The sequence below is a fragment of the Chelonus insularis genome, unplaced genomic scaffold, assembly GCF_013357705.1.
Source record: "Chelonus insularis isolate UGA/USDA-ARS -01 unplaced genomic scaffold, ASM1335770v1 contig_94_pilon, whole genome shotgun sequence".
Taxonomy (NCBI): Eukaryota; Metazoa; Arthropoda; class Insecta; order Hymenoptera; family Braconidae; genus Chelonus; species Chelonus insularis.
In genome coordinates, this window is record NW_023276783.1 from 1,078,584 (window position 1) to 1,099,403 (window position 20,820).

At 30.2% G+C, this 20,820-nt stretch overlaps 5 protein-coding genes across 6 annotated transcripts; 2 read left to right on the plus strand and 3 right to left on the minus strand.

The window, feature by feature from the left end:
• The first annotated feature begins 457 nt into the window (after positions 1 to 457).
• woc (without children) lies at positions 458 to 5,896 on the plus strand. Of its 2 annotated transcripts, none has more exons than XM_035092678.1 (6): positions 458 to 477; positions 806 to 4,780; positions 4,850 to 4,975; positions 5,056 to 5,177; positions 5,269 to 5,416; positions 5,494 to 5,768. In XM_035092678.1, the coding sequence occupies exons 2-6, from the start codon at positions 838 to 840 to the stop codon at positions 5,766 to 5,768; spliced, it is 4,614 nt and encodes a 1,537-aa protein (XP_034948569.1). In that variant the 5' UTR covers positions 458 to 477; positions 806 to 837. The 2 variants fall into 2 exon arrangements, with proteins under 2 accessions (XP_034948569.1, XP_034948571.1); XM_035092680.1 differs by lacking the exon at positions 458 to 477 and adding an exon at positions 484 to 747 and having other exon boundaries at positions 5,494 to 5,896.
• A 289-nt stretch (positions 5,897 to 6,185) lies between these two features.
• Positions 6,186 to 7,811, minus strand: mRpL19 (mitochondrial ribosomal protein L19). Its single transcript, XM_035093308.1, has 4 exons — positions 7,662 to 7,811; positions 7,037 to 7,469; positions 6,481 to 6,765; positions 6,186 to 6,406 (listed from the first exon to the last, which is right to left on the minus strand). The coding sequence occupies exons 1-4, from the start codon at positions 7,723 to 7,725 to the stop codon at positions 6,277 to 6,279; spliced, it is 912 nt and encodes a 303-aa protein (XP_034949199.1). The 5' UTR covers positions 7,726 to 7,811; the 3' UTR covers positions 6,186 to 6,276.
• Positions 7,812 to 7,858: 47 nt separating this feature from the next.
• LOC118073025 (RNA-binding protein 5-like) lies at positions 7,859 to 14,321 on the plus strand. Its single transcript, XM_035093306.1, is given in 9 exon segments — positions 7,859 to 8,114; positions 8,941 to 9,516; positions 9,611 to 9,680; positions 10,483 to 10,556; positions 11,240 to 11,353; positions 11,470 to 12,217; positions 12,373 to 12,536; positions 12,629 to 13,096; positions 13,098 to 14,321. Coding segments are annotated over 8 exon segments (2,718 nt in total). The 5' UTR covers positions 7,859 to 8,114; positions 8,941 to 8,961; the 3' UTR covers positions 13,623 to 14,321.
• Positions 14,322 to 14,423: 102 nt separating this feature from the next.
• Positions 14,424 to 16,412, minus strand: LOC118073026 (beta-1,4-galactosyltransferase 1-like). The gene is made up of 2 exons (XM_035093307.1): positions 15,026 to 16,412; positions 14,424 to 14,939 (listed from the first exon to the last, which is right to left on the minus strand). Exons 1-2 carry the CDS (start codon positions 15,824 to 15,826, stop codon positions 14,745 to 14,747), a joined length of 996 nt encoding a protein of 331 aa, XP_034949198.1. The 5' UTR covers positions 15,827 to 16,412; the 3' UTR covers positions 14,424 to 14,744.
• A 271-nt stretch (positions 16,413 to 16,683) lies between these two features.
• On the minus strand, positions 16,684 to 20,157 carry Alas (5-aminolevulinate synthase). Its single transcript, XM_035092874.1, has 4 exons — positions 19,991 to 20,157; positions 19,202 to 19,256; positions 17,653 to 18,950; positions 16,684 to 17,368 (listed from the first exon to the last, which is right to left on the minus strand). Exons 1-4 carry the CDS (start codon positions 19,991 to 19,993, stop codon positions 17,117 to 17,119), a joined length of 1,608 nt encoding a protein of 535 aa, XP_034948765.1. The 5' UTR covers positions 19,994 to 20,157; the 3' UTR covers positions 16,684 to 17,116.
• Between the last annotated feature and the right edge of the window lie 663 nt (positions 20,158 to 20,820).

Consider the following 20,820-nt stretch of genomic DNA (forward strand, 5'->3'; position numbering starts at 1 on the left):
TAGTGAATATTGCAGAGTATGTATTGCATACTAATTAAATTAAATGATTATTTAAAAGGCTTTATTATTATTTATTTTTATAAATAAAACTGTTTGTAATAATTGATACTTACTTAATTCAATAAAGAGGTAGATAAAAAATGCGTAATTTATGTAAAACAGAACTAGGTTTTATTTTTATTTCAAATAATTTGTTTTTTTTTTTTTTATTTTTTGAATTAAATTTCATTGTTATCAACTTGAAGAAAATTCTTTCATGTTTAAAAGGTCATTTTTTACCAAAGGATTTCAATTAATTACAATTTTAATTTAATTTTTGTACAAATTTGTACCTCAAGTAGAATATTAGAAAGAAATTTTTTTGTGATAATTTGCTATTTGTTTCAATTATGTTCAATTGTTGTCGGGGCTAAGTTGGCAGTAGTCTTCAAATTACCGCCATATGAGCCATCCTAATCACTGTTGTGTTTGTAATCGGTAAGGTTGAAATGTTCTGAATAGTTTTAATCCTCAAATTTAACATAAAAATTGATATTTCATCATTAATGGAACTTTAAACGTTCTTTTAATGTAAATATTGTTATTAGAATTAATTTACTTACGAATACATAGCCTTTCGATATATTTTTCTTAACAAAATAAATAAAAATTAATATAACCTTACTTTTGATATAATTTAATTTTGATATTTCCCTTGTCCTAATGGACTGATTGATGAATTTACTACAAAAATTTTATTGTCAACACGTACGTACGATAAGTAATTTATTAAAGTTGATATTTAATAATCAAGTTCTGTTTTTAGGTTATACTTTTATTAATTTCCTGTAAGTGATTATGGATCAAGAAAATGCATCAACTACAGTTGAAACTGCCAGTTCTTGTGATAAAGAATCAATTGATAATCCTACAGAATCTACAGGAATTAATGAAGATTCTCCAACCACTAGTATTCAAAAAAATACATCTGAAATAAATTTAGAGCATGATAAAGTATTTAGTGATAATTCTTCAAATCAAGAAGAAAAAACCAATCAATCCAGTGAAAAAGAAAGTGGTAATAAATCTGAAAAAGTCAATCAAGTAATAGGTAATAGTGGCTCAGTTGAACAAGATATAGACGTAGGTATAGAAATTATAAACGAAAATGTTACTGATGAGAAAAAAGAAACAAATAAATCTGAATTGACAAATTTAGAGCATGAAACTATTAGTACTACTGAAAAAGAAAAAGTTAGTGAACATAATGAGAGTGAAAATGAGAAATCAGAGAATAGTCAACCGAAAGAGAAAGAAAAAGATAAAAGTACAGAAATAAATAACGATAAGAATACGGATAATCTTGACACTGAGCCTCAAAAAGTAATCGAAGTAGATATTGAAAGAACAGAAACATCAACAGGAAGTGGAGATATGAAGGAAACAGACTCTGTAAAAAATAAAAAAAATTCGCCCACAGACGTGGATTCTGATACGACAGAGAAAGAAGGAACATCTTCAGATAAGCATGATACAGAGACTGAAAACACAGAGTTTGTTCATATAGTACAAGATAAACAAGATGAATCTCATATTGAAGGTCAATCAATTGAAGCTGAAGATCCCTTTGGCGGTGACAATATTACAGCTGAAGCAATTGAGACCGATGAGCTTGAAGTGACGAACATGAATTTTTGTAGGGTAGGAAATGGAGCGGACAATTTACAAGATGTTATTAATGCTAATAATAAAATATGCGAATCATCATTGACTGATAATGAAGAAACTAGTCATAAGAACAATCAAAATGAAGATGTAATTTTGGAACCATCAAAAACAAATATTAATAATGATAATAATGAATTATCTGCGGAAAATAAATCCTGTGATGACAACAATCAAGTGACTTCTAATGAAGATGCAGAAACTAATTCAACAGAAAATTCTAAAACTGATGGAAAAGAATTAGAAAGTAGTAATAAAGAAAAAAAGAAGAATGATAGTGACGATGTAGTTACTGTAACTACAGAAGAGCAATCGACAGTTTTACCTGGACAGGATGACGAATTATGTATTATACCAGATAGCATGAAAATTATTTTACCGCCACCAACAGGTTCACAAATAAGTAGAATTAAAGTTAAAAATGCTGATCAAATTAGTGAAGATTCATGTAAAATTACTGAACTTAAAACGGCTGAAGAGGTAGTATTAGACAGTAATTTAAATACTGCTGAAAAAGAAACAGATAGTAGTGATAAAAATTCAGATCAGCTTCAAACTGGTACAGCATTAATTCCTGTCGCAATAGATGATAATATTATTGATATTGACGATGAAGCAAAAAGCTTAGAAATTGAAGAAATAAGAGCTATAGAAATTTGTAAACAATGTAAAAAAGCAACTCAATGTAACATAAAAGTTAAAGTAGGTGCTGAAACTTATAGTGTATGTAGTAATTCATGTAAAAAATCATTTACAACAGAAAATAATAAAGCTACAGATATTCCAAGTGATGGAGCTAATTCAAAATTTGAAAAACGTTGTGCTGGTTGTCTTTTGATTGTAGAACCAAATGACGATCGTAATTTATCATGGGAGACAATGGAATTTTGTAATGAGGAATGTCTAGGTAAATTTCAAACCAAGTACGGCAGCTATTGTAAAAATTGTAATGGTAACGTAACAGCTATTAGTTTAGGAAAATATTGTGTGAGATTTGGATATGATGTTAGACAGTTTTGTTGCTCTTCATGTTTAGAAGAATTCAAAAAAGGACTTAAAGTTTGCAGTTACTGTCAAAAAGACATTAGTTCAGGTACTGATGGCTTTTTAGCTCCAGTAGGAGAAAAAGGACAATTTAAAGACTTTTGTACTCAATTTTGTATGGAAAAATATTCAAAAATGAATTCAACTGAACCACCGATTCCTGAAAAGAAAGCATGTAGTGTTTGTCAAGAAGAAAAAATTGTTCATTGTGAAGTCCAAATTGAACGTGCAGCGGCAGTTGCTATTTGTAGTGAACCGTGTTTTGCAGCTTTCAAATTTGTTAATAAAGTTGATCCTGATCAATGTTCCACTTGTAAAAAATACTTTGATAAAATCAACAAAAAAAGCACTGTTGTATTTTACAATAATGAAGCCCATACTTTTTGTGGCAAAACTTGTTTAAACATTTTTATAATTACACACAGAAAAATAGTTCCCTGTAATTGGTGTAAGGTAAAAAAATATAATTTTGATATGATTAAAAAAGAACTAAAAAATGGTACAGTAATAATGATGTGTAGTTTAAATTGTCTAACATTGTATCAAGTATCAATGAATGCAGTATCAGCAAGACGGATAAATTGTAACTTCTGTAAAGAATATTCTCAAGCACAGTATCATTTAACAATGTCTGATGCCACAATAAGAAATTTCTGTAGCTATGATTGCGTCATGAAATTTCAGGGTCAATATGCAAAAGCTCCAATTACGATTCCTGCTGGAGATGATGCTGCGCCAGTACCAACAGGGACACCGAAGCGAACGTATCCGGGAAAAATCCAAGCTTATTCAGTTAAAAAAACAGTAGATGTACAGAACCTGCCAATAGCAAATATTCAAAATAAAAAAACTTTACCTGTGATATCGTCAGTAGCAAGTCTAGCATCGAATGGACAAACTGTTTCAATTACTCAGAAACCAACATCTACCGTTACGGTAGCAGTGAATAATGCAAGTATTACAAATTCTACACCAACACAAACACAACAAGTCATTTACAAACAACAAGTGATAACAAGACCTCCAAGCCCTGTGAAAGTATGCAATAAAGTAACTCAATGTAAGCCGATAATGCACACTAAAGGTGTATCTGCCAAGCCTCATCCTTGTACTAAATCAACACAGACAGACGATATTCCATCTAAAATAGCAATTCCAATTCCAGTACCTATTTATGTTCCGTTTCCTGTTCATATGTGGAGTTTTCCTTTTCCAGTACCTGTGCCTGTTCCTCTACCTATTCCAGTACCTATTTTTATTCCAACTACTCGAAATAGTGCTAAAGGTATCTTTAAGGAGATCAAAAGAATACAGGAAAAAATGCCAGCTGATCCTTTTGAAGCAGAGCTGCTGATGATGGCTGAGATGGTTGCTACTGAAAAGAAAAAGACCGAAAGTGATTCAGATTCAGAAGAAGAAGCTGAAGCTGAAACTACTACTGAACCTGCTGCTGATTCTAATAATACTTTCGGTGAAGATATGTTACAAATAGCATTAAAAATGGCAACAGGAGAAATAGAAGAATCAGCAGTTGACTTAGAAGTTGCGTTAACACCCAATACAATTACTGCATCCCAGAATCCAGCTGCTCAATCTGAAGCAACAGATTCTGATACTCCTAATACACCGTCTACTAAAGGAAGAAAGCGAACTGTTTCCTATAAATCAAGAAGTGGACCAACAAAAAAAGGACGAAGAGCTAGTGCTAATAATGAACCATGTTTACCATCACCTTCTGAATCTCAAACACCACCAGCTCAGCCACCAATTATCGAACCTATCGAAAAACCAGATGCTAATATGGCTCTTAAATATACGTTTGGAGTAAATGCTTGGAGAAAATGGGTTGTTGCAAAAAATACTGAATTAGAAAAACAAAATGCTGCTGGTAAAAAAGTCAAACTGTTCAAATCTGATTTATTACAACTAACAGCTGATGAACTTAATTATTCCCTCTGTCTTTTTGTAAAAGAAGTACGTAAACCGAATGGATCGGAATATGCACCTGATACGATTTATTATTTATGTTTAGGTATGTTTAATTTCTTTAATTATAGTAAAGTTTTATGAAAAAATTATTTATATTGTTGTTTACTTACAGGAATTCAACAATATCTTTTTGAAAATAATAGGATAGATAATATATTTACTGATACGTACTATGAACAATTTACAGATTGTTTAAATGATATTGCAAAAAAATTTTCAGTCTTGTACAATGATGCCCGTAAGTTGTATTTAGTTTTATTATCATTTATATTCGCTATTAAACCCAAAAATATTTAAAATTCTTTTATAAATCCTCAGAATATATTGTTACACGAGTGGAAGAGGAACATCTGTGGGAATGCAAACAATTAGGTGCACATTCTCCTCATGTATTACTGAGTACTTTGATGTTCTTCAACACCAAGCATTTTAATTTAACGGTACGTAGAAATCATTAATTTATAGAAGACTTGATTATGACAGACGAGTTAATTTTATCAACATAAATACATGATTCTATTGTTATAACAGACAGTGGAAGAGCATATGCAATTATCATTTTCCCATATAATGAAACACTGGAAAAGAAATCCAGCTACACAAACTACTGGAGCCACTGGGAAAACTCCTGGTTCAAGAAACGTACTTTTACGATTTTATCCACCTCAGGCTGCATTAGGTTTGATTGTTTTTATCTATCAATCATTGTATTAATTCTATGGATATTTAATTTAAAATTTTACTAATTCTTTTTAGATGCAAACTCGAAGAAAAAAAAAGTATACGAACAACAAGAAAATGAAGAAAATCCTTTGAGATGTCCTGTAAAACTTTATGAATTTTATTTATCAAAATGTCCAGAGAGTGTAAAAACACGAAATGATGTGTTTTACCTTTTGCCTGAAAGAAGTTGTGTACCAGATAGTCCTGTATGGTATTCAACTTCACCTCTCGGTAAGGAACATCTCATAAAAATGTTGAATCGTGTTAAGATGGTTAAAGAGATCAACATTGCTTTATTGTCTACCTAGACTTTTTTTTATGACTTATTAATTAATAAACTATATAACATATAGATTTGAAATGATAAAGTGGGACGTTTAATATAATAGTATTAAAATTATGATTATGATTTTTTATAAAATAAAAACAAAGTGAAATGGACTATACATAAAAATTATTCGTCTCGAAATAAATGAAAAAAATAATATTCAAAGTTGTAAATATTTAAAGAATTTTAGATAAAAAAAAATCTTAACTTCATTTTAAGTAATTATAGCTCTCATTTTTTAACATACTTTCATGACTAATATTTATAATAAAAAGTATTACGTTGACGAAATACAATAATTATGATACAACCATGAATACTACTGACATTAGTCAAATAAATTGATTACTTTTTTAAAAAAGGGACATTCACACATTAAATGAATGAAAGATCATTATAACATTTTTGTACATTTATTAATACAGATTTAGAATCTTACGTATAAATTCCAGTAAATATTAAAAACTTCACGTTTAAAGCATAACAATCTATCCCTGTTTCTTTGGACGAACAAAACTTCGTTTACGCTGCAGTTTCTTTCGCGAAACTTCTAGTGAATGTAATTTCATAAATATTTCCGAAAAGATAGTTTGTTGTTCTTCTTCCGGAATAGTTTCTCTGTAAAAAATAAATTAGAGATTTAAAATTGAATAGAAAAAATGTTGTCATGAAGTAATTGATATTCTAATTACCTGTAAATTTTCATAAGATCATATGGTTCCCACGGTTTTTCATTCATCTTCATCTTCATCTTTCTTTTTCTCGTTAATTTATCATAATCATAACTTATACCTTTCAAGCCTTTTTGTTCCCACTTACGTATCCATGAACCTGCTTTTAAAGGTACGATTGTTTTATTTAAAGGAACTGGACTACCTTCTGGTAAAAGTTCCATTTCCATATCAACTGGGAAAGTACTATATTCGTTAGGAGCATCTCTCAAGTAAACTAATTCATCATCCAATCTTCTCTCGAGTCTAAAATATTAATCCACATAAAATATAATTTCATGTTATGTTTAAATTTTAAAAATTTTAATATTAGATTTTTCATTTTTTTTACTTTTTTACTCAAGAGTAAAAGTAAGCATAAAGATTACCTACTAGAAAATTCAAAGATGCGAATTATATAATTTCTATTTTAGAGAAAAATTATTGTTTTTACAGATACAAGAATGAGTTCAATAAATTTTATTTGCATAAAGTGATTGAGATTATTATTAAAACCTGTAGTAAAAGCCAACTATACCTTAAACATTCCACCTTCTGTATAGCTGGATCATATATGTGGAATATAATTTCAATACCTTGATGATCAATAACATTCCTAAGTGTAAAATTCGCTCTGAGTCCACATCCTTGTCTTTGAATACAAATCCCTACGAATCTACTCTTTTTTCCAGGAGTATGAGGATCAGTATAGTTAACAGCAAGAATTGATCCCACATAAAATTCAGGAATTTCAACGATTGTTCTTCTTGCTATCATATCCATCCTCTCGAGTTTTTCTCTGAGAAAATTGCGATGTTCTTGTACTGGATCCGGTAAAAATTCAGGATATATAAATCTGTACTGTGTTGGAATATCATCAGATTTTGTACTGGTTGGTTTATTTGTTTGAGTTTCATTTTCAGTAGATAACGGAGCTGAAGCTGCAGTAGAAAACCGCCTGCTTTCTTTGCCTGCCATAAAAAAAACAATAAAATATTTAAAAATGAATGTAAAACCGGCAAAATAGCATACACATGCACAAGGTTAAATGTTTCATTTAGTATTAAGCATAAAAATTGAAGGAGGTGATAAAGTAGTCAATAATTAGAAGTAATAATTATCAAGTTAAAAAATTTTAAGCTCTTTGAAATATGTTATCATACCAATTGATTGTAAAACATAAAGATTTTTCCAAATATCACGAGAAAATAATTTCTTCATCGCCATTATGACGAATTGGAGCAACAAATTCTTTAAAAAGTAGTTCCTAAACTTGACACAAGTCGCGTGATAGTAATCGAATGAAGTTGGCCACCAATAAATACTGTGAAGTCAGACAAAAATTACGTTTTACCCACACACCATTTAGACGCGCATTATCCACACTGTAACGGCCATATTGTGTTGGAATACAACGAGAGAAACTGGTGGATTAGAATCTGGTTATCTATCACGCCATTAAGCAGGATTTTTAGTTGAGAGTGTTAGAAAAGTATAGGATTATTTGAAAATTTAGATTTAAATGAAGTAGTTTCAATATTACTAATTTTTTACAAAATTATTTGTCAATTTTTCTCTAATTTGTACACTAAACTGATACTGGTTAGCTCCACGAGGTAAGGAACAAAAAGTATTCATACGTATAGTAGAAATATTTGATGAGGTTTCTTTATTCCTTCGTAAGCATATTTTTTTGAAATGTTCAAGTTTTACTCATATCAATCAATATTTGACTCAACTGATAATTATTGAATTCCAATAAAAACTGTTCAAAGCCTTAAACTTACATTTATACCTTCTATCTATTTCTCAACTTGGCTATTGTTGGTATAATGCGACATAAAAGATGGCCTTGGACACAGAATTGATAACATGTGCTCTGTGCTTTTATATTTAAGAATAAAGTTTTACAACAAAAAAAAATGTTGACTAAATTTACCAAATAATTGTCATACAATAAATTAAAAGTATATTTTCATTTTACATGATCTATAAATTCGAATATATACAAATGAAATTCATGTTGACAATAATAGTTTTTTTAATAACTATTATTAATGCTGAATATTTATCATTTTGTTAGTTACATTGGTGATAAGAGAAATAATGATGATAACTTGAAAATAACGCTATACATTAATAATTTAAATTCTGAACGAAATTTATACCATTATCTGTTGGTTTAAATTATGTCAGCTGATTTGTTTGAAAATTTAATGAGTCAGTGTTCTAGAAAACTGTTGAACCGAGGCATTAGTGTATGTATTATTTATTCCAATCCGGTGAAAATGGCTACTTCCGTTTTTTTTTATTTTTCACCTACCTGTAATATTTATACGTCTCTACACTAATAATTAACAATAATAAATAGTTCAAAATTTTATCTTGTAAATCTTAGCTTGTTTGATAAAAAGTCTAAGTAAATTTTTCGTTTCTTTCCAGAGAGTTAAATGAACTAATACAATGTACAACAGCAATATAGACCCTTGGGAGCCAGGTTATGGACCAGAACGCAGGAGCCACAATTCAGAGTATTCAGAATATCGTAATGAGTATCGTAGCAGTAAATCACCAGATTATGGAGATGTAGAACATCGTGAAAAGGATCGCCGGAGTCCAGAATATAGAAATCATCGACGTGAGAGAGACAGAGATCGTGATCGTTCACGAGAACGCAGAGATCGTAGTAGAGAAGATCGTGATCGTAGTTACAGGGACAGGGATGAACGTTACAGCCGTCAAAGAGATCGCGACTCTTCTGATAGAGAACGTGATAGGGATCGTGATCGCGATCGTTCTAGACGCGATAGAGACCGTGATAGAGATCGGGATAGACGTGGTAAGCGTGATGATCGTGATCGTGAACGCGATGACGATCATAGTAGAGAGAGTTTGGACATTGAACACGATCATGGTCGTTCTTATGGTTCGTCTATGGAGGGTGTCCACTACAAGTCACAGACCCCGAACAACACCATTATGATTCGGGGCCTCGCGCAGCATATTACCGAGAACGACGTAGGTTGTCAACTTAGTGGCCCACAATAATGGCCACGCGTGAGATGTTTACGTATCATCATGCACCAATGTTATCATTATGATGTTATCACAGGTGCGGCAAGACATCCTCAACTGTGGTCTCATGCCTAAGGACATTCGATTAATCCGGAAAAAGGACACAGGTATATGATTCACCAACATCTTTTTTTTTATCTCTAGTGTAGAATACTTTTGTATCATCTCCGATTTTATACTTAAAGTAACACTACTCTAAAGTAAAGTAAAACACGTGATCATCATGTAAAGAAAAAAAATTTATTTATACTTCTATTGAAGACCGATGAAAATAGCTTTCAAGTAGTTCTCATAGATTTTTCTTTTTATATACAAATAAAATATTCAAGTATTGATTACACATAAGGTAAGTATCACATTCAAACAGAAAATGTAAAAAGTAAAGAATGAGAAAAGTTTTATTAAATATTGTTGAGAGGGAATATTATTTTTAAAAAGGAAAGAATATTTAAATATCTATTCGAATATCAGAAATTATGAAAGCTTCAAACATAAAACACCAACTATTCAATAAATAAAGTCTTTTTAACATTACTTTTTCATACTTAATTATTTTATTTCTTTTTAAAAATAATTCTTCCACTTGATGTGAATATAAAAGAACTAAAATTTGAATAATGGATTAAAAAGAACAATGAAACAATATATTTGAAAAAAGTAAAAAAAATTTTAATAGTTAGAATCAATGAAAAGATAAAGTAAAATAATGATCGGAGATTAGGGTAGTTTTTGGGGGGGGGATTTAGGTAAAAGGATAAGAAAACAAGTGCTGAAACGAAGAAACTAAAAAGCTTCGTTGAAAAGACGATCTGTCAATGGTTGGTGCTGTGATTGCCTGCCCTCTCAGCGTAGAGACACCCAGGCAATACGTGGATTAACTCTGGATCTGTGTGTATTTGCTCTGTATAGGTGCTTCGCGAGGTTTCGCATTCGTCGAGTTTAACGCGACTCAGGAGGCCGCACGATGGATGGAGATGAAACAGGTAGAACGAAGTTCAGTCCACATACCCAACTGATGCGTTGCTCACGTGCTACCGACGCCTCGTGGCGGCAAGGGCACGGTAAAGCCGTCCAGTGGCCTTCCTCTGGGCTATGGCTCAACAACTTATCAAAGGCTACTTTAATCTACCTTTACCTAAATTATTTATTCTATCTAGGATTCCTCAATCACCTTACAGATTTTATATTAATCGCTCATTATTTTGGATTAACTTAATTTCGAGCGATAATCACGCTTTTATCCCATTGTATCAAACCAAATTATTCTGGATCTATAACAATTCATTGTAAATATTTTCATTTAGTTTTGCAATTAAGCATTTATTTATTCTTTAATTTTAAAAATAAATTATTATCCATCCTAATTTCATTTTCCATTACTCTTCATTATTGCTTTGACTTTAGTTAATTTCAATTTAATTTATCGAAATTTTTTTTAAATTAATTTTTATTATTCTTTAGAGTTCTTAGGTTATAGATCCATGATATTGAGTTTATTTATAAAAAAAAAAATACAGTAAAAATAAAAAAAAATTTTTAAATTTTCATTAAAAAAAAACAATAGTTATAATTAGTTTGATATAATTCATCAGCAACAAATTTTAAGGGACATAAAGAGGCCTGCGGAAGACATTGAACGGGATAACACTAAAATTCTCTGTTTCAGGGGGTTTTGATGCTACAAGATCAGTACCGTGCCTTGATGCAGTATAGTATACCAAAAGATAATCATTCCGATAAACCACCATCAAAAAATACTCAAGATTGGCACTGTGTTAAGGTATGTTTTATTTTTAAACAAATGAAGCTGATTTTTAGAATTAGCATTGAACTAATTAATTAGCATAACATCAAATGAAATGAGATCGAGAATAAATATGTTATTTTTGTTTCTAGTGCGGAGCTCATAATTTCAAGAGACGAGAAACTTGTTTTAAATGTTCAGCTTCAAGAGCTGAAAGTGAAGAAGGTGGGGAAGGAAGTGATGAGATAAGTCCACATCCAACAAATATAGTTCTACTTCGTGGTCTAGATGTTCTAACAACAGAAGATTCGGTACTTCAAGCGATGAAAAATGCCTCATCGATGCCAATTCGTAGTATTCGCATAGGCCGCGATAGTTTAACTAATACATCACGAGGAGTCTGTTATTTAGAAATGAGTAATGTCGTAGATGCCATGTATTTGCACACTGCACTGACGAAACAAGGACTTTCAGTAGATGGTAGAAAGGTTGAAGTAACTTACTGTAAACTTCACCAAATAAATCACACAGCCATGTGGAAATCTACTGATAATCAGCCACAGAGATATACGCTAGATGATGTTGCTCAATTGGCTGAATATAGTGCCAATATGTACGCAAAAACTCCTGCTCAAAAAGCACATTATCTTCAGTACTACACGCAATATTATCAGAATCAAATTATGCAGGGTTCTTTAATTACTTTACCATCACTCAATCAGACTGACAGAGTTAATGCAGCAGCTGCAGTTGCTCAATCAGCTATTCAACAACTTCAAGCATCTAAGAAGTTAAGTGATGCCGAAGAAATGAAAGGAAGACCAACTCCTACAGCACCAAATAGCACAGCCTTAGCTAGTGGACGTGTTCCGGCTCATGCAAGCGATGGCAAAGTTTACTGTAAGTCATCTTAATGCTGAAAGCCTTGTAAAAAATTAATTATTGAGTATAAACAATGCTTGATTATAAATCATATTTTTTGTTAAAAAAAATCATCTTCATTAATATGTATTAAACAAGTTTACATCTTCTTTATTGATTAAAATTTTTTTTAGCTATTCCTGATGTCAGTACTTATCACTATGATGAAACTTCTGGGTATTATTACGATCCTAGTACTGGATTGTATTATGATTCGAATTCACAATATTATTATAATAGTCATACACAACAATTTCTGTATTGGGATGCTGAATCATTTTCTTATCAACCAGCCAAGGTAACATTATAATATAAATTTAGCATAATAGAATAATTAATTTCTTCAAAAAATAGTTATGTAAGCTATAACATAATACATTTATATTACAGACAAATGTTGGAGTTACGGGTGTAGCAGGAACTACATCATCCACAACAATAACAACTGTAGACAATGCCAGTACATCGAATGATGCAAATTCTTCTGTGATGGGTGGCCAAGAGACTTCAAAAGACGAAGATAGCAAGAAAAAAGACAGTAAACAAGACAAAGTAAAAGTAGCTAAAAAAATAGCAAAAGACATGGAACGTTGGGCAAAGACGTTGAACCAAAAGAAAGAAAATGCAAAGAGTAATTGGACCTCGGAATCTTTAAGTAATGAAAATTATCAAGGTTTTGGAAGTGGAGCAGCTGATGCTGGCTATGCTATTCTAGAAAAGAAAACAGTTGCTTCTTATCATGAAGAAGAGGATCCAGGAAATAACAATGGATTAGTAGCAGCTTACGGAGGAGGTAGTGATACTGATGAAGAAATTGAAGACGTTCAACAAGAAGAACGCCAGCATACAGACTGGATAAAAGCTTGCCTGTTTATTATGTAAACGCCAATTTCCAAGTAAAGAAGCCTTACTTCGCCATCAACAATTGTCTGATTTACATAAACAAAATCTTGAACAATGGTATCAAGTACGGGGTTTAGATCCTAATGATCCTCAACAAAGAAATAATAAATATCGAGATCGTGCTAAAGAGCGAAGAGCTAAGTATGGCGAACCTGATCCACCACAACCTAATAAATTGAAAGAAAAATATTTAAAGACCCGTACGGAAGAATCAGTAACACCTTATGAAGAACCAACTAGAGCGGGAATTGGATCTGACAATGTTGGAAATAAATTGTTACAAAAAATGGGCTGGAGTGAAGGTATGGGTTTAGGAAAAACTAATCAAGGCCGTACAAGTATTATAGAAGCTGAAAGAAGAGTTTCTACAGCTGGTCTTGGAGCTAAAACATCATCTTATAATGCCCTACCTGGAGATACGTATAAAGATTGCGTGAAAAAAATGATGTATGCTCGTTATCAGGAATTATCTGATACGTAATATAATTTTAATCTTTAAACTAAGCTCAGTAATTACTACCTAGGTATATCAATTTGTATTTTTCATAGAAATATGCAGGTATAACAATTTATTAATTATTTTTTATCGATTGAATTAGATAAAAAATTTTCAAAATCACGATTTTTTGAATTTCTTAAAAAATACTTTTTCATACTTAGTCTTATTTAGGCAGCACTTTATTTGACAAACTATATAATTTTTCATATAAATAATGTATTATGATAAAACTACTTCTATTCAAAGTCAATGATTTTGAAATTCATTTTCTAAATTTCTTATTTTTTTATCTATTTATAATTTACAATATGTTACCACCAATAATATCGATAGTATAAAAAATAATTGTTTTGTGTCAATACCAAGTATTTATTTGGTACATAATAATGAAGCATTTTACATCGCAAGATTTCTATTAGCTGCCGAAACAATACATCGTGAATGACTAAATTTTCAATGTTTTTCGATAGTTGTATATAAGAAAAAAGAAAAGCTTTATCTATTGAAGTAATAAACATGATAATTGCAACTGATGAATGAAATGATAAATAGTTAATTCATGAATACATTTCAACTAAAATTGGTATTCATCTATTGGAATGTATCACAATAATTCATGAAATCTTCGTTTGCATCATAATGTAATCATTGTCGTAATAAATAAAATATTAATATACAACTGAATATCTTTCGTTCTAATTTACATCTACAATCAATTTAAAAAAAAATGTTTATGCTTGATTTTTACCTCTATATTTAATGGAGATTAATTATTAATTCTAGTTGATTTCACGAGCATTTTATTATTCATTTTTTCACATTTTTAACATTCAATAATAATAAATAAATATATCGAACTGTACATTGAGAAAGCAATAGTATAATAAATAAGTAAATCTTAGTATTTAATACATCATGGTAAGCAAAGTTTGTTCTTCGAGATATGTTCACATATTGAAATTACTTCTTTAGTATATCCAGTATAAGTTTTTTTACTATTTTATGATATGTTTCTATATATAAAATTAAGTGCTATTCAAAAACATTTAATATTTTTGGTATGAAAATCGGACTATGATTTGCATAACCCTTATTTTAACTGAATTAAACATCAGCTAATATCCATGAATAAAGTGGACGTAATTCATGATCTAAAACTTTGTATTTTAAATTATTAATACCATCAGAATCATATCTTTTCGCTGCACTTTCTAAATTAGCAAATCTCGAAGTACTTGGAGCTTCTTTTTTATGAGTTAACATATAATATTGAGCTACATCTGGCCCGAAACGTATCACCTGAAATTATGAAATGATTTTAAATTAATTCGCAAGATAATTTGAAACTTGATAAAAAAACAAGCTATAAAAAATATTATAAGTACCGTTAGGCCTCTACTTTGTAATCGACTGTAAAAGTCGTCATCTTCACCACCCCAGCCAAAAAAAACATTAGAAAAGCCATTAACTTTTTCAAATTGTTTACGAGTCATAGCTATAGCTCCTCCAAAGAGTCCAGTATATGGTAAATTATATCTAAAAGTATTCACACTAGAACTCATATGTCTTGGCATTTTTGTACATGCATAAATATTGTTTGGATTTTGTGGTATTAAATCAATGTCTTGGAATATAAAACAATGAAAATCGTTGATTTTCGTTGCTTCTTTGAAGCCCACATTAAACAGTTTTGCTCGATTAAATTCACTTAATGGGCTTTGCTCTATTACAAAAATCCTATAATCTAAATTTTGTCCTTGGAGAAATGGATGTATATAATTCATGAAGATATTTAATTGAGCTTGACGATTACGATAAGGTAGAATAATGGCTACATTAAATAGTGAGTGGCAATTAAGTGGCTTCCATTGTCCTCCAGGCAATATCCCAAGTCTTCTAGCCATCACGGCAGGATCCTCTTTAGGATTTTCATCTGGATACCATAATTCTGAAGCTTTTCGTCCACGAATTGCTATTGAACAAGAATTCTCTCGAGAATCATAGAGTTTTTCAAGTTCGTGATAAATATCTTCAGTTTTGATAAAATTATAATGAGATGCAAATCTTCCAGGGTGCAGACAGTAAAACAATACTAAAACTCCAATAACAAAATAAGATATCCCACGTGCATGTCCATAGAAAAATGCTATGAACATTTTCAAAAAATTTACAAAATTTCGTGACATTTTTAACCTATTTTGCACTTAATTAATCAATAATGTTATATTGTTCATATATTTTTATACTTAATTCTTTGAATTTTTCCATTGAAAAATTACCGGTTTCAGTCAATATAGCGGATTATTTTTATAAAATATATTACCACTTCTTTGATAAACAAGTTTTACTGACGATTATTCATTAATGTCAACAATACGTTTTGACTAGAATCGTTTTCTTTGTTGGTTTCAATTATTACATTTTTAAGTAAAGAGCTATTGGACACCAACTAATCGAAAGACATTACGTGAAATGATGATTTCGTATTTACTTAGAAATTTAGTCTGAACATGCGATAAATTTTATCAAAATTTTAAATAATGCTCTTTGCCTCATGAAATAGAGTAGCGTTATGCTCACATAACCTTTAAAGGTACAAAGCAATGTCATCAACTTGTGGAAGTGAAACTGTACTTTTGATAAATTATATTAACCTAAAGAAGAAATTTTCCAATTTAAGGAAGTTTGTGTAAATTGAATAAAGAATTATTCATATTTTCTTTCAATTTAAATTATATACTCAAAAAAAAACTATTTGTCACTGATGGTAACACAGCTCATAAATGAAAGCGCGCATAATTTTGAATATTGTTAATTATTTTTCTGCGTATCTATATACGGACACAGGAAAGCAGCATATTATCGAAAAATTATAAATGTAAATTAATGTTACTTACGTAAAGATATGCTTCAAAGTTAAAAGGCATTGATTAAAACATTTTACTTACACTTGCAATGAGGAAGTGCTCAACATTAATTAATCCATTTATGCTAACTTTTACAAAAGCAAAAAATAAACTTGAAATCAATACAAAAATGAAAGTTTTAGTTAATTCATTGAACTTTATTTTGTGTGAAAAATGACAAAATAATTTTTTTTATTGTCATATGTGTAACAGTAATCACTCTAGTACAAATTAATAAAATTTAGTTATCCGGTTCTTTATAAAAAAAAATGGGTTTCTTGAAAACACATTTGTCACTTAATGTTATTTTATATTAATTATTAATTCAGTCAATAAATAATGGGGAATTCTGTAATAAAAAATATCAAAAATCTTATTTAACCAAACATAACTATTATATTTGTCATAGATTTGTCATATTTCTATATATTGCAATCATCAATGAGTATGTGTACACTCAAAAATTTAAATTTCATAAATATATCTTGCCATAAATATAATTCAGATATTTTAATTTAACTATTTTTTGTACCTTGGAAAACTGTTATATCTTTGTACTGTAATAATTTGTCAATTAACTGATATTGCTTGGTTTAAAGTCATTGCATTAAAAGATGTTTTACGTGCGTTTAAATCATTAAATACGGTCAAAGCATCATCAACAAATCTATCTATCATTTCCGGAGTATGTTTCGGTGTAGGTGCTAGACGTAATTTCTCTTCCCCCTTAGCAACAGTTGGATAGTTAATTGCTTGGACGTAGTGACCCTTTTCTTTTATTAAAGTATCGGCAATTTGGCTGCACAGAAGAGGGTCTCCTACCTGGAATTAGACAATGAGATATAAAATTATTATCCTATAATGCATCTCTTTTAATACAATGAGATTTTCATGTAAATGGATAGTACTTTCAAATTGATTTTAGTCATTCACTTGTATTGTAAATCATTTTAGTCGACAATATTAATGAATACTCAAAGATAATAGTCAGTTATTTCAATATTAATAATAAATCAAGCATTGGAGGACTAAAATGATATTTAAATTTTCAAATAAATAATAATCTTAAAATTGGTCAGATATAAAAGTTTGGTGAAAACTATTACCTTAATAGGAATGATATGAGATGGCGTTGGCTCTAGAGGAAGTCCAACAGAAAGCAGTTTTGATTTCATGTAGGCCACATTCTTTTGATGAGTTTCTCTTAAAGCCCGACCCTCATCGGAGGCTAAAATTTCAACTGCTGTCAAAGCACCGTAAAGAACAGTTGGAGGTAAAGACGTAGTAAAAATAAATCCAGCAGCATAACTTCTTATCATATCTATTAACTTGGAAGATCCAACAATATATCCGCCTATATTTCCAAATGCTTTACCTAAGGTTCCAGAGATAATATCCATTTTATCAAGAACCCAATCTCTTTCTCCGATACCTGCTCCTGAATATCCATACAAACCAACTGCATGGACTTCATCAACAAATGTCAAGGCCCCATATTTTTTTGCTATATCACACATTTCTTCTAAAGGACATATACTACCATTCATGGAATGTACAGTTTCAAATGCCACTATTTTAGGCAAGGAACGATCAACACTTGATAATAATTCTTCAAGGTGTCTTACATCATTATGACGAAATATATGTTTTGGCACTCCACTATTTCTAATTCCTTGAATCATAGAAGCGTGATTTCCAGCGTCAGAAAAAATATGACATCCTGGTAAGCTCTTAGCTAATGTAAACAACGTTGAATCATTAGCAACGAAACAAGAAGTAAATAGAAGTCCAGCTTCTTTTTTATGTAAGGCAGCAAGTCTTGCTTCTAGTTTTTCATGACCCATAGAATTGCCTGAAATGTTACGAGTTCCACCTGCACCTGCCCCGAATTTCTCTAAAGCCTCACGAACAGCTCCTGTTACGGCAGGATGACGAGACATTCCCAAGTAATCATTGGAGCACCACACAGTTATAGGTTTCTCACCCCAAGAATATTCTACAGCTGATGGAAAATTTTTAGCTAGTCGATTGACTTTTTTAAATACCCGATAAGAATGATCTTCCTTCTTCTTCATAATTTGTTTATGAAAGAATTCTTCATAAGGAAAAAGTTTTTCCTCATTCAAATCATTTTCCGGAATCTTTTCAGGAATTCCTAAGTTTATAATATCTTCCTCAACAGCAGGGCTTGCCTCTATTATTGCATCAGGCTCTTTAGAAAGGAAAGGACATTTTTTTATCGGTGAAGTCTTGCCAAATTCCTCAGTTTCTACTGATGTACTTGATAAACGTGACATTACAGGACAGTATTGACGATAATTAGTCAACAATGATGCACTATAATTACGAACATAGTTCGCTGATAAACGTGTTAAGAATGGGCACGGCATTGTGTCAATTTTTCCTGCAAAAACAATTTATTTCCTTTATATACTGATAGCAATGAGAGAGTGATTGTGGTTATAATTAATCGGTTAAATAACAGCCGTTTCAAATGTTATGTAAAGAGTGTAGATGTTGCAAAATTATCAATCATATGGAGCAAGGTCTACTAACGCAAAACTTGAAGAATATTAAAGAGAAAGTATATTGAAAAATGAAAGTCACATAATACAGATGGTACAAACATTAATTTTAAATGAAATTTCAAATTACCTTTGATGGCGTTGGAAAAATGATAGCTGATCTGCAAAATTCCTTGTCTACCCAACTGTAAATGAAGAACACAATTTAAAAACGCTTTTAATTAATCAATTTTCTATTTATGTCAGAAAATCAGATGGTTCACTCTTAGTTTCCAGCAGTCCTGTCAAGTGACTCGAATGTGTAATCTGACTATTGCTCCACTCACTATTCCCCATTCAGGTCAATCTACCTAATATTTGTATTGCTCAAGGTGAAAATATTGACCGATTCGAGGAATCGAGAGAACAAATATCGATTCAAATAATTTAAAAACTTATTGGCGCCAAAAAATATGAAATTTTTTCACTACTTGATATTTTTTTTTAAATGATATTTTAGACATGATTCAGCACTTCAATAATACAGAAAATATTTTGTCAAAGTACTTTATTTAATTTTGATGATTGAACAAAATAAATAAATGTATATAATTTAAATTTCCTAGCACAAATGCAATTTAATCAGGATATGTAGGAAATTATAGTATAATTAATTTTTTAACATTTATTATATAATAATCTTTTATAACATTGGTAAAAAAATTAATTGGTGTGCCAGAAATTTTAATTTAAGAAAAAAATCAAGTAATACAAGATAATATATCTCTGACAATACATATTTGTGTAATTATACAATATTTCAGTAAATTAATTATAAATGTCAACTAAAATTTACTAAACATTATAATGTTATTGGGGTAATTTTTTGAAAAATAACTATACAAATAAATTTTTTGTAATAAAAAACTGATATAATTACCATTTTTATTGCTTCTCACAACAGAAAATGTATTTTCCTCTAAACTTGGTTGTAATTTACTTTGAAATGAAGAAGATTAATATACAACTACTGTCTTTAAATAGTTCCTCTCTACAAATGACCTGAGTACCGATCTATCTGCAACTATAACCCGAAGACTCGTGATTTTAACTACTAAAGAGTGGGATTTTAAAAGAAAAAGTAGGGATTAATGAATTCTGACATGTTCCAATGCATACGAAAAATGATGACTTGAACTATTGAAAGAAATTAAATAGTTCTTGAAAAGTAATTTACACACGTGAATATACATCAACCAAATACATCACAGCTGTTACTATATTGACATCATTATTCATTTATAATTATAGATTCAAACATTAGTAATTTATATTTAATTTTTGCGGAATCATATAAATGAATATGAACTTCTAGTATTCATGAATGTAATTCGAAATAATGACATTTCATGAAAATTTAGGAAATTCATAATTTCCCGCTTATCTAAAGTGCATCATAGTTCCAGTTTATACAACTAGATGACAGCTGTCTTCAGAAATTCAACTGCACATGCGCATTATGTGATACTTTAAAAAGGTAAACATTGAAATTAAATGATTAAATGAACTGTAAATGTTAAAATTAAATTACATATACCTATCTTAATAATGACTTTATTGAACTAAAAATATTTATTTAACAAACTAATCATTTTATTTATTTTTTTACAAATGAGTACGTGTGTTCTGATAAATCTACATTTTGTGTATAAAAAATCAATTTAAAAACAATAACCACAATCTTTCAAATATCAATCAAATAGTAATTAT

Coding starts and splice junctions, on each gene's coding strand:
- woc (XM_035092678.1), top strand. CDS start 838: ATGGATCAAGAAAATGCATCAACTACAGTTGAAACTGCCAGTTCTTGT. Junction 4,976..5,055: donor AGTCTTGTACAATGATGCCC/GTAAGTTGTATT, acceptor ATAAATCCTCAG/AATATATTGTTACACGAGTG. Junction 5,417..5,493: donor TCCACCTCAGGCTGCATTAG/GTTTGATTGTTT, acceptor AATTCTTTTTAG/ATGCAAACTCGAAGAAAAAA.
- mRpL19 (XM_035093308.1), bottom strand. CDS start 7,725: ATGGCGATGAAGAAATTATTTTCTCGTGATATTTGGAAAAATCTTTAT. Junction 6,766..7,036: donor CAGAAGGTGGAATGTTTAAG/GTATAGTTGGCT, acceptor TTAATATTTTAG/ACTCGAGAGAAGATTGGATG. Junction 6,407..6,480: donor GATCTTATGAAAATTTACAG/GTAATTAGAATA, acceptor TATTTTTTACAG/AGAAACTATTCCGGAAGAAG.
- LOC118073026 (XM_035093307.1), bottom strand. CDS start 15,826: ATGTCACGAAATTTTGTAAATTTTTTGAAAATGTTCATAGCATTTTTC. Junction 14,940..15,025: donor TACAAAGTAGAGGCCTAACG/GTACTTATAATA, acceptor TCATAATTTCAG/GTGATACGTTTCGGGCCAGA.
- Alas (XM_035092874.1), bottom strand. Junction 18,951..19,201: donor TTTTTCCAACGCCATCAAAG/GTAATTTGAAAT, acceptor TTGTTTTTGCAG/GAAAAATTGACACAATGCCG. Junction 17,369..17,652: donor CTCATATCATTCCTATTAAG/GTAATAGTTTTC, acceptor GTCTAATTCCAG/GTAGGAGACCCTCTTCTGTG.